General features: G+C 33.8%; 1 protein-coding gene across 1 annotated transcript in view; it reads right to left on the bottom strand.

Moving 5' to 3' along the window:
• LOC138333473 (sacsin-like) overlaps positions 1–13589 on the bottom strand; it is a 39443-nt gene extending 25854 nt beyond the window's left edge. Inside the window, exons 1-4 of the mRNA XM_069281876.1 lie at positions 13540–13589; positions 12594–12789; positions 3226–3332; positions 1502–1612 (exon numbers count right to left, since the gene is read on the bottom strand). Coding sequence (XP_069137977.1) covers positions 1502–1612; positions 3226–3332; positions 12594–12633 — 258 coding nt within the window. The 5' untranslated portion in view covers positions 12634–12789; positions 13540–13589. The remainder of the gene's footprint in view (positions 1–1501; positions 1613–3225; positions 3333–12593; positions 12790–13539) is intronic.
• Positions 13590–13980: the final 391 nt, after the last annotated feature.

Below are 13980 nucleotides of genomic sequence, written 5' to 3'. Positions count from 1 at the left end.
TCCAATACTATGCTGTATTAAATATATTAATAATTATGTATATGTAACAGTTATCTCCCTTATCTTAGTTATTTCCATTTATTACAATAAATGTTAGATTCATGTGATCTAACAAAACATGATCCTGAATAATTGTCCATGACATTTTATGAAAAGATTAATTGAAGTCCAATACTATGCTGTATTAGATATATTAATAATTATGTATATGCACCAGTTATCTCCCTTATCTTCGTTATTTCCATTTATTGCAATAAATATTAGATTCATGTGATCTAACAAAACATGATCCTGAATAATTGTCCATGACATTTTATGAAAAGATTAACTGAAGTCTTAATTCTATTCCCGAGCCCTGGCGAGTTTATATGAAAACTAGTATCATAAAATATTATTACAAAAAGAATACAAAATTAAATTAATCACTATAAGAATATTGTTTACTATTGTGTACTAATGTTACATAATTGTTTTTTCGTAATTTTACAATACATATCCTGCCAAGTACATCTAGTAAATTTTACAATACATATCCTGCCAAGTACATCTAGTAAATTTTACAATATATATCCTGCCAAGTACATCTAGTTAGTTTTACAATACATATCCTGCCAAGTACATCTAGTAAATTTTACAATATATATCCTGCCAAGTACATCTAGTTAGTTTTACAATGCATATCCTGCCAAGTACATCTAATTAGTTTTACAATGCATATCTTGCCAAGTACATCTATTTAGTTTTACAACACATTTCCTGCCAAGTACGTCTAGTTAGTTTTACAATGCATATCCTGACAAGTATATCTAGTTAGTTTTACAATGCATATCCTGCCAAGTACATCTAATTAGTTTTACAATACATATCCTGCCAAGTACATCTAGTTAGTTTTACAATACATATCCTGCCAAGTACATCTAGTTAGTTTTACAATACATATCCTGCCAAGTACATCTAGTTAGTTTTACAATACATATCCTGCCAAGTACATCTAGTTAGTTTTTTACAATACAAATTCTGCGAAGTACATCTAGTTAGTTTTACAATGCATATCCTGCCAAATACATCTAGTAAAACGTTCCTTGTCATACACCGGTCTGGTGAAAAATGTAACATGGGCGAAGTTACAGGATATCAGGCGGGACACGTAAAGCTAGGTTGAGGAGATATGTATATGAGAGAGAGTAGTAACTCCTCCATTTGTACAAATGCACCCCCTTCAGTATGTGTCTAGGGTTTGTAAATATACTCCAGTTACACATAGGAAAATATCTTTGATATATAATAAAAGTTCAGATTGTGTGAGAGCTAATCACGAGAGAATGCCTATAAACCGGAAGCCACGAGAGAATACCTATAAACCGGAAGTTCCTCTGCCATCAGCAAAGACAACGGAGGAGCTTCCAATCTCTAGGTACAAGTATGTATATATGTGTTTCTGTTTGTATTAATAGATGAGACGTGAACGGTGTTACGATGATAAAACGAAAAGTAATTTTACCCTGAAGTAATTTGAGTAGTCGCCATCGTCTGGTAATTTCTCTGTGTTGTTGTCTATGTACATAATCTTCATCTCTGAGGCATTCGCATCATCAGCATTCTGAACCAATTCCTGCAAAAGGAAAGTAACACTGTTCTTTAACACCTCATCTCTACAACTCAACATTAAACAAGACAATCGATGGAAGATCAAATAGACAGTTAAAGTCCTTTACCAGCCAGTACATATGTAACACTAAATGTCCATAAATATATTTTTGACATGTATCGAATAATGTTTGTGATAAAAAGAAAAGGTACGAATACATTCTTATGCACCAGCACATAACTTTTAAAAAGTTTGGTATGGCTATATAGGTAATGTTTTATGTTAGAATTTAGATAGTAAATTAAACAAAAGACAAATACGGGTGTGATGAATAAAAAAGAAATATCTCTTTAAAAGAAATTTGTCATTGAATTACAACATAACAATTTCGTCCGTGAACCTTATCAGAACAAAATGCATGCATCGTTTAGACTTAATTTACATTACAATAATGTACAACTACTCTGTTCAGAAATGAAATCATATAATTCAACAACATATCGAGTAACGAGTAATATATGTGAAATTATGTGGAAAAGTGGAGAAAATGTGGATTTGTAAGTAAATTCTCCCCTGTCCATGACGCATGTCAAGTACAATTTGCCGATCCCATAATCTTTCTGCAGAATGTTCTCCAAAAATCTAATGATTTTGTACACGATAATACACAGGTAAATAACTACCAACACAGATGGTTTTAGATAAAAGTTATATGGATTTAATGATAATATATGCTCTCCTACTTCGAAAATATGCCTAAAGTGGCAGGATTGTCGCCATCATTCATTTTGAGTCAAGTAATCCCCCACCCTGATAAATGTTGTTGCGAGGACATGCGAATGAGTTATGATAACTAGCAATAAAAAACTGATGCCCCCTACCAGTCATTTACATACAATTCCATGGAGTTGATATGCCATAACACAACGATGTTGTAAAATTATGAACCTCTAAATGTAGTTACAAAAAGATTAAGAAATTATTAGGATGGTAATAATCATATAAGTTCAAATATCGAATAAACTTCAGCAAAATTTGGAGCAGAACTAAAACAGAACATCAACGCATGTCATGTATCCAATGAATAATAGGCAAATGGACAAAGGGTTGTAACTACAGGAAAACTAAACTGGCTTCACGGACAAAGTGAAACTTTAAAGGTATCATTTAATACACTTGAACACTCAACTTCCTTGGGTTGGATAATAGACTTGTTAACATCATATTAACTGTTAGAGTAATTTAGGGACGGCCTCCCATGTATGTTTGTGATGCATGTGTGAAGTGAGTGTGTGTTTTGGAAGACTGTGGTATGTTTGTGTTGTTGCCCTTTGTAATAGCGAATCTTTTTTAGTGTTATCACATTGAAACCTGCCGACGGAGACACAGGATAACCATATTGACAACGGGCGAACTAGTCGTCCCACTCACTTGTGTTGAGCGCTAAGCAGATGCAGAAACGTCTTGATACACAAATTATCTAAAAACAGGCGATAGACATAAATGTCTATATGTCTTCAAACTACTACAATGTAGTCAAGCCTGTCTATAAAGACCAAGCATGGCACAAAGAAAAGTTATCTTTGTAGCCAACTGGTCTTTATACACTAGATGAATTATGTTTGATTTAGACTTACACGGATGATCTGAACGTCTTGGTATTTATCCAATATTCCCTTTAGCTGTTGTAGCAGGGTTGGGGTGTCCATACAGACCTGGGAATCCGTGGAATCATAGTCCTCATCTATTAATTATAACAATTATATAACAATAACATTTGTATAACTATAAGAATTAATATGCAATGCTGAACCAAAATGTTACTGTTAATAATTACTGGAATCAGATGATTAGCCTCTTCTATAACAACAATTAATATACAGTACTAAACCAACATATCAACTTAACCTATCCTGCTGACACTTAAGATTTATCAATATTTACATTTTGTCATACAGACCCCCCATTACTCTAATGATAATCTTGATCTGCATTATGAGTCTATAAATGCAGCCAGGATTTGGTGTAGTAATACATATGTGCAACCAATGTAAACAAACCAAACCAATATGGCCGCCACATTTCAGGAAACTCCCTGTGCTTGGCTCAGCTTAGCAACAACATAACTAGGCATTGAAAACAACCATCCAATATTACAAAAAAATACCAATAATAATAAATATTTTTAGGAATGTTTATATGATTAAAATAAAATAAAAAAATAATCAAATATTCCCAGAATTCTCATGGGCGCTATTCTATTTATCTGCCACCCAGATTGCATTTATATCTCCAATAATTGCAATTTAGCAAGCCTTTAATTGTTAAATGTAAGCTTGCATTATGCAAACATGATTACAAACTAGAAAAAAGAAGAGAGAAAGGGGGATTCTTACTATATATTACCACAAAATGTAACGTCATTAGAAGAAAAGTTTCTTATATACATTATCTATTTATTGATGGATTGTCGCAGGGAGCAGGCAATACAACAATTCGCAGGAGTTTTATGTACAAGTTTATTAACAATATAAACATTAGTCACAATTCACATCAAATATAGCGGTATCCTTAAGTCCTAAAACAGTAACTCCTCTTCAAACTCTAAACTTTCCAACTCTAAACTATCCGGCTCGCTAAAAACTACCAACTCAAAACTAACGACCCCGCTAAAAACTTCTAACTAAAAACTAACAACCACTGAAACTCCCGACTCAAAACTAACGACCAAAAACTCAAAACTTCTGAACCCCGAACTATCTTACTTGCTCCTTATATACCCCTATACCAAGAACTGTATCCTAAACTAGACCTAAAATAGACCTAAACTTTTGTATCTAAGTAGGGAGGGGGACATTTTAGATACCGAATGCCCGTATCTCAGAGAGTGGACCTAAATCCCATAAATCTATACTTGACCAGGGGGGAGGGGGACATAAAATCAGCCCAGAGAGCACTTAGATACAGCATTTTTTACCTTTATCTGCCGCGTACATAATTTGTATTTTTAGACTGTCCCCTAACACCCATTCCCTCCTTGACTTATTGAACACTAATGATTCTTTTGCCATAAGAATATATAGTCATCTACAGTTTGTTATACGCTAATTAATACACACTCAATGACTCGTCACTATATTAACTAAGGATTCTACACTAGGAATATTAGTTCTACAGAATACCAAACTATGCTAATTTCACTACACACTTATGATTATTAATTAACATAATTCTTGATTGTACACTTATGTTTACATCAGTCCCACTATAAAAATGCCATGCAATACGATGCTCCAACTGCGAGGCTTTATACAGATCCTCTGTATCTACTCGACAGCCAAACTAAATAATTTTACCTACGTAATAAGCATACATAGCATGTCTTTTAATGCAGATGTCATTGCTAGAAGTAAAAAATAGAAAAAAAATATTTAAAATTTACTACTAATTGATTTCTAAAACAGAATGAATGTTTGCAAAATGAAATGATACAGATAATATTTGCCATGGGCAGCACAAGTTTCAGAGTCAACATTTTTAACAAATTAAGCTTAATAGAATCAGAATTAGAGACAGAAAAGTTTGTACGTGATGGTCAGAGGGACACTACATTAAAAACACACACACACATATGTAGGTACACGTTTGTGTAATGTTTTATGGTGGAACAATTAAATGATATAAATTGCAGTAAAACATCCAATGATTCAATTCATCCGTGTTTTACTGTTCAAGAAACATTGACACTTAAGTTATACAGACTGTACCGACTGTTTCCAGGTTGGTGTTTTAAACACATATTGGTTTAAGCACTGGGGTGTCAGTCTTTTATATCGTTATCTTAAATATTTAAAATGTCACAATATGAAATATTTCTTGTTAAGAGAACAATCAGTAACCTATATTACTAGTATTAGAGTACTTGAAATCATTTCTGTTTTGTCTGACTATACATAAAAATAATTTTATATACCGGTATGTAAATGTTTCTACATAATACATGATATAGTGCATTTATATAGAGTCTACATAAGAAATAATTCCTGTACTACTAACGAATTACAGTAATAAATAGCTGTAGAGCACTTAAAGGACGTACAGAAACTGAAAACAGAAAAGGAATATCCAACAATCATTCATTCAAGATATTAATAATTTAATAAGTTACTTACACTTACTAAATATTGCATGTTTTTTATTTTTATTTTTTCATGTATATCTATAATAACTTATACACCTAGATTATTCTAGATATTATAAAATAGTCAGTTTCTTCAAAATTTTCATCAATTTATCTTTACCATATGGTCATAATCAGTGATGGATCCAGAAGGGTTGAAAAAGTTTTGACAATCAGGCAACCGCCCCCTCCACCCCCACCGGAATTGTCTTTGATTCTGCCACTGATTAATGTACTCTCAACAAAATATATATAGCTATAAGGTTATGTTATGAAAATAAGTATTTCCATTAAGTACAACATACAACTGTTAGGCCAACTAACAAGAAATTAAAGAATGGAACCGGCAATAGAATAAAATATATGAAGTGATTTTTGTTGGAATTCATTCAATTTCTGTCTCATTAAAACATTTGCATAATAAAAAAAAACTTACCAAAAGTAATCCTGTCACTTCTTCTCCATTCCTCCGCACATATTAAGGCCAAAAACATAGTTAACAGCACATTTATGCAGGCTTGAAAACATGCCGTTCTGTAAATAGATCGCCTTTTGTTGTTTCATGAATGGAGAGTTCCAGGCAAGGGAGGTAATTATATACTCAATCACTGGCAAGGGAGATAATCCAAATGCTAAATTATGCCAAATTTCAGGAAATTCACAGGAAAAATATATAATTTATTCTTTCAATTTCATTTTTTCTACCCAATTTTATTATTGATTATTTTTAACCAATTAATGCTTATTGTTTTAGTATAAATAACATTATCAAGCAATGTATGGATTTTGAGAATTTTTTCTTTAATTTTAGCAACATTTCAACATATTTTAACTAATATTTTGGGGGTTTCCGGCCTCTTGGATCTTAAGAAAATTATGAAAACATATTTTTTGTTAATTTTTCACACGCCTATAAGGATTTAATCAATTTAAAATGTTGTGCATTATGAAACATGGCATAAATTTTTAAGAAATTTCGTTATTTTTAGATTAATGCATTTTTTCAAATACATAATTGTATATACCCCCGGTTGCCATGGATACAAAAAAATATTTTTTTCATATCAACCAACTTTTTATGATTAGTTCTTTATATATAACAAATAAACAAACAATCATCAACTTCTGTGATTTTCACACTTTCCACTAATATAGTGTACGAAGCTCGATGCTTATTGGCACGGTCTCTTAAGAATTCTACACTATCCCCTGCCTGCAATACGAGCTCCTGCGAGTTTATATCTACTCGACAAACTAAATAAAACTACATCATCTAGCATACGGATGTTCACAATTAAAAGCTGATAACTCCAATCGAAATTCAATAAATCCATTAGAATCATTTGATTGTCCGTCTTCAAAAAATGTTCAATTATCACTTAATCACTGGTAGAATTAGGTGTTAACTCTATAAAATTAGTAAACACATTACAGTCAGATTTCAAATACTATAATAAGACACAAAATGTCAGCTCACTTATATATATGATCGTACAAAGAGTCTTTTAGACTTCATATCTTTCTTCTAGTTAAAGTTCAGTTCACCGTTCACAGGAATCACGACCCGCGTCAGGTATGAATGACTCAGTCTTTCTTTTCTTGGACACTGGAAATTTCATTCGATTTGTTGACTTTCTTGACATTTTGGAAGACATTTCAGAGATGAAACGTTTTCGCCTGACCACAGCACTCTTCTTCGGACTTTGTATGGAACGTATATCCCTCCAGATGTCGTTGGCGATCTGGTACTCCCGAGTAAATCCCTTGGGCATCTTTGATACTATGATTTAAATTCCTTTCATATGTTTTAAATCCCAGTGGAATACTATTACTACTCCTTCGAACTGGCATCAATACCGTAACATTAACCTTGACAGGTGATTTTCGACTAACACTTTTTTATCACTTTCACCACATTTACATAACTTTATGGTTGAACATCAAGTATAACTTTCATTTATTAGCCACAGCACAATCTAACCACCGTAAATCCCAATGGTAAAGGTAAATCCCAATTGCAACCGTTAATCCCAGTCGTATCTATAAATTCCAATGGTAAACGTAAATCCCAACCGTAACTGTAAATCCAGAATGAATAAACACAAAAACTCTCATGCCCCAGGCATTTTCACTTACTGCACATTATATACTCCAAATTCTTTTACATGAACTTCAGGTTTACACTTATATCCCATGAACATAACTTTATTCTTATTTAACACTCATAATTAGAATTTTTGCTAATATGAACTTTTGCTCTACACTTCCACCAATCAGTCGAATCTTTATGATCCTTCAGAATAATCCAACATTTAAAAATGCACTTTTTATCGATATATCACGATCTTATTTTTCAATAAAACTTAAATTCCAAATATAACACACACTACCGGAATGTAGACATACACTTTCAGAACTGACTTATATCCCAAAACTATAGAAACATTAATTATGCACTAAACTGGCCACGCACACATTATTCTATTTTTCTCTTTTTCCGTATTTGAAGAACTTATTTCACTACTTTAGCTCTGTTGGGGCAACACGCTGTAACTCTGCTGTTGTTTGCTGGATGAGTCCCCAGATTGAACATAAAAGCTGTGGTGGAATTGCTCCTCTATTCCTTAAACCCTGGATGGCAGTTAATGTTTTCTGAAGATCACCTTGTATATCTCCGCGAGTTGACGATTGTACCTCCTTGATCTGGTTTCCATTGCTGCTAGTTGGTCCAAGACTTGACTATTTTGTGCTGTGTGTAGCTGCAGAAGATTTTTCAATTTTTACAGCAATACTTTTTAAACTCAGTTCTATTACACTTTCGTTGCTTTGAAAAAAGAAAGATTGTAAGTTGGTGGTTCCGGTGCCTCGGGATCAGGCAAGATCCCACAAATGAAATCATTTGCTGGGGAAACTGGCTGTATAGATGTTACATCATCAGCCAACGTATTGGTGAAATCTGTTTCCCTTTCATCCCTCACTGGAGTTGCTGCTCCCGAAGACATATCTGATTTTTTATGTAGCCTGGATCCTAAATGCTTTTTCAGTTTTTCGTTGGTTTGGAAACGTTTTTTACAAGTGGTACACTGGAATTCCGATAGTTCCCAAGATAAGTGTGTCTCTATATGTCGCCTTAATCCTTGTTTGGTGGTTAACTTCTTCTCACAAACGTCACAGTTGAAGGTCTTGCTCATACTGGTGAAAGTCCGGAATGGTCACTGGGTCTTATAGTTAATTAACAATTTTGTCCATTTTCCCACACTGCTCAGAGGTGCCGGCCACGTTTGACACATGACATCTACTTTGAAGTTCTAGATTATGTCAATTTAATTGTTCTGACACTCATCCAACTAGTCCCGTATCTACGATCCCATGATTAGCCAAAAATTAAAACTATTCAAGTAATTATATCCTAATCTGTCAGGCTGCTTTCTCTGTCTGTTTCCCCATCTCAAGGTGTTCTTATCACCTGTAGCTGCAGTCCTGGTGGAGTAATCTCAGATGAATTCAATTTCATGCCCATCATGATGAGCTTGATCAGAGTCAGGTTTGGTGTCTAGGTGTCGCTTCAGTAATTGGCTTTCTGTCACTTTCACAGTTACTCCATATAACAGGTCACTAGCTTTATATCAATAAGTCAGGCTCATTCTTAAACAATACACCAAACCACCAGCCATATGTGTCCCATTAATTTCTCACTTACGTCATAATCCATTTTCTGTATGTGGACACAACTTTTGATTTTAGTTCTGATCAATTCATATATATTTGTTTCTCTCTCAATTAAACAACAGGCATTCCATACCTCAAAATAAGTTCAAGCACTGTTTTATTTTGCAACACTCTTCGTACATTTGGTTCTCTAAAGGTCTTATATCAACATTACGCCTCCTTAATAAACTGATCCACAACAAGGAGTATGTATTTATTTCCATCATTGGACACTGAAAACGGACCCAAAATATCCATTGCCAGGCGGTCCATAGGAGCACCTACAACATACTGTCCAAGATGTGGATTCATCCTACCATCACACCAGTAAAACGCTGATTTCCACTTATTCAACGTTTCCTTAATTCCAACAGTTACTGGATACTTGCAGATATAGCCTCTCCCCGGACAACCTCAAGTCCAGAGATCTGTTTTACGCGTTTGTTAGGAGCCATTTTCGTCCTCACACATTTCTGTGATCCCCTGCCTAGATAAGTCCCTGGGTGCCAAGGTTGGAACGCGTCACTTATCCTTGGTAGCATATAGTCTCTACACCCGTAACACAACGAAAATGATAAAAGTATCTCAATGCGTGTTCACAACCATAACATACGACGTTCATTACAGCAAGAAACTCCTTCTTTTCGGGCTATTACCAACTATTAGAACATGCCAAACACTTTCAAGTTTTTCCTATTTTGAAATCCCATCAAAATATGGTGACACTGGACAATATACCGTTAACATTTCCACATTTCTTTCCATAGACGTCCCGTTTCAAAACCTCATTGAAAACCGTCACAAGACAACTGGACAATGCTCCTATATTTCCAATTTTTCTCCACACCAATCCACAGTTTTGAAACCCCATCAAAACCGTTAAAACTTAAACAGTGTATGGTCAATTCCAATGGTAACTCTTGTCTGTCGCATGTTAATTAAACAATTAATCAACAATATCAAACCATAGCTCATTCACATGTCCATTTTGATGATCCGGTCGTTTTGGCTGGTGCAGTCCTGTAGTTGATTCAATTATTTGCCAGGATCCCACTGTTTTGATACAAGCTGGTTGCAATAATAATCCAAATTATTGATAATTGTTCGAGAATAATCCAATATTCTTTAAAGGTATTCCAACTTTAAAGTACATCCTATTTCCTCGTTCCAGAAAATTGTTGTTCAGTGTAGAGTCAACACTTACAAACAGGAACAGTAGTACCAATACTGTGACATTCATCGTCATTTTCCAGTTACTGATAAGACACGTGTTAAAGTCCCTTCATCCCACTTCTGACACCAAAATTTGTAGCGTTCCGCAGGGAGCAGGTAATACAACAATTCGCAGGAGTTTTATGTACAAGTTTATTAACAATATAAACATTAGTCACAATTCACATCAAATATAGCGGTATCCTTAAGTCCTAAAACAGTAACTCCTCTTCAAACTCTAAACTCTCCAACTCTAAACTATCCGGCTCGCTAAAAAACTACCAACTCAAAACTAACGACCCCGCTAAAAAACTTCTAACTAAAAACTAACAACCACTGAAACTCCCGACTCAAAACTAACGACCAAAAACTCAAAACTTCTGACCCCCGAACTATCTTACTTGCTCCTTATATACCCCTATACTCAAAACTGTATCTAAACTAGACCTAAAATAGACCTAAACTTTTGTATCTAAGAAGGGAGGGGGGCATTTTAGATACCGAATGCCCGTATCTCAGAGAGTGGACCTAAATCCCATAAATCTATACTTGACCAGGGGGGAGGGGGACATTTAGATACAGAGAGCTCGGGGTACTTAGATACAGTTTGGGTTTCAGACCTAAAACTCATTAATCACTCCCAGCCCCAGAGAGCACTGCTAGCCCAGCAACCTTTATCTGCCGCGTACCTAATTTGTATCTGTCCCCTAACACCCATTCCCTCCCTTATTGAACACTAATGATATAAGAATATAGTTCTACAGTTTATACGCTAATTACTACACACTAATGACTATTAACTAAGGATTCTACACTAGGAATATAGTTCTACAGAATATATGCTAATTACTACACACTTATGATTATTAATTAAGAATTCTACAATATATACATTATCTATTTATTGATGGATTGTCGCAACTAATAGAGTTACATAGCTTTTTTGTGTTATATCGTGGTTCTTCTACGTGATTTTTTTAATTAGTTACAGAAAAACGAGCTCTTTGTAGCATTAGAAAACTAACTAACGAAAGAGAAAAATCATTTAATCTTAACTTTATCACTTTCGAGGCGAATTCTCTTCGCGCTTTCATACATAACATAGTTTTTTATAATAAAATATTTTTTTCTGTTTTTAAAGTTGAAAACTACCAAACTTGTTAGCGGTGGGTTTTCCCCGAATTCTAATATAGTCTACGGAATTAAATCGTAGCCAATAAGCTGTTGTGACATTAAAGTACCTTTTAAATAGAAATCCTCCCCTGTTGTGTGCCAGCTTGTTTTCATTTGGTTTTGTGAAATGCATCTAATCAGAGTGCACACATGACAACAAATAGTGAAAATGTATGTATTATTACTATAATAGTACATGTATTTTCCAATGATTGAGCATAAATGTGAAGCATTTGATAATTTCATGTTATGATATCATTTTTATTTGTAGCTTGTGGTGTATCGCCGCATGTTGTCTAGTATCAATCTATTTCATCGAGTGAGGTTGAGTGCCCGATCTATGTATTTTTGCAAATTATTTGAGGATTTTTGCAATATTGTAGATGATCGATTTTATGCATACATTTCCAAAATAGTGGACATTAATAAGTTCAATTTTTCTTTAAAGCGCATTAATAAGTGAAACATTCTATTGAGATACATGTACCTTCTATAGTGGCATAAATACGGATTTAGTTAGCTTACTAACTAATTTTAGTAAAATCAATAAAATTGCACAATCTCAAAATGAGCAAACTCTTGAGTGGGCTCACGTGATGTAAAGATATTGATATCAGGGCTCCAATCCGGACAATAATGAGTTTGTTTTTATTTTAGAAATTTGGAAAATTGTAACAATTTCTCAAGTCTTTTGTACCTGTGTTTATCTACTAAGTTTGATATATGACCTACCTGTTGGGGGAGGAGTATCATTTGTTTGAGAACTGCTCATCTCTTTGCCGGAAGTATCAGCGGTCTGCACCACAGGTACTGTGTTGGCAGTGTCTGTTTTTAATCTCTTATGCTCAATATCCGGAGAATCATCTTTTTTTCTCTTGTGTTTCCAATTGGAAGTCCCCGGAAGGATCTTCCTCGTCGTCGGCACGATCTTAAACATATTAACAGAACGAGTGCTCTATTTTTGTAATAAAGGACTAGATATGGTAATGGCTCTTTTTGACCCCTAAATCTACCAAATTTCAAATTAAGTATTTAGAAATTAAGTTGCTGCGTTTGAAATATTGAATACACCCCTGTTAAAAACTTAGTGATATTTTTGTTGACAGATAGTAGGTTTTTGCAATATAACCATAGTAACTTTGCATAAATTATGCAAATTTGAAAATTTGGTCAATTTTGGCATATTTTTTGTTAGCTTTTCTTTTAAAAACAATAGAGCACAACCTAGAACAAACTTTATATTTTAAGGGAATGAGCAGACACGAACAATAAATCATTTTGAGAAATATAAAGTTTGTTCTAGAATGCGCTCTATGTTAACTAGATGAAAAACTGCATAAAAAGGGCCAATTTTGATGAAATTTTCACATTTTGCATAATTTATGTATAATAAAAATGGTTGCCATGGCAACTAGAACTGCTATATGACCTAATAACACTATCAAATATGTCAGGTATGTAGTTAATATTCAAAATGCAAGATTCACATCTTAAAATAACAGACCTTGAAAAATAGCGGATTTGGGGGCCAAAAAAGACCCTTACCATACCTAGTCCTTTCTTATTTACTGAAGGAATAACTAGAATATATTTGATGTTATATAGATAGAACACCTAAATCTGGACATAAATGTTGTTTTATTTGTAATGAATTATTTAATAATACATCAATACATACCCATTGTATAGATAGGCAAGACGGCTCACTTATTCATCCATCTTCTATCTGAAAATATACAAAACATTTTATATCAACTTTATATGTTGAAAACAGCTGGACGATTACTTTTCCGGCCATTCTATTTCTCTGAAAAGATACGTTAAGGGTCATATCAGCATTATGTGTTTGTTTATTTGAAATTAGCTTGACGGTTTATTTTTCCAATCATTCTTTATTTTCTGAAAAGACACGTTAAGTGTCAAATCAAAATTATGTGTTTATTTTTTTTTAATAAGCTGGGCGGTTTACTTATCCAACCTTTTTTTCTGATAAGATACGTTAAATGTCATATCGACATTATGTGTTTCTTCATATCGAATTCACTTAGCTGTAGAATAGTCATTTCAATATCTGCTCAATCGATATGCTCCATAAGGCATTTATCAAAATCACTATTTA

Source organism: Argopecten irradians, chromosome 10 (assembly GCF_041381155.1).
Source record: "Argopecten irradians isolate NY chromosome 10, Ai_NY, whole genome shotgun sequence".
Taxonomy (NCBI): Eukaryota; Metazoa; Mollusca; class Bivalvia; order Pectinida; family Pectinidae; genus Argopecten; species Argopecten irradians.
Note: the sequence above shows the minus strand (reverse complement) of the source record. Positions and strands in the feature narration are given on the sequence as shown.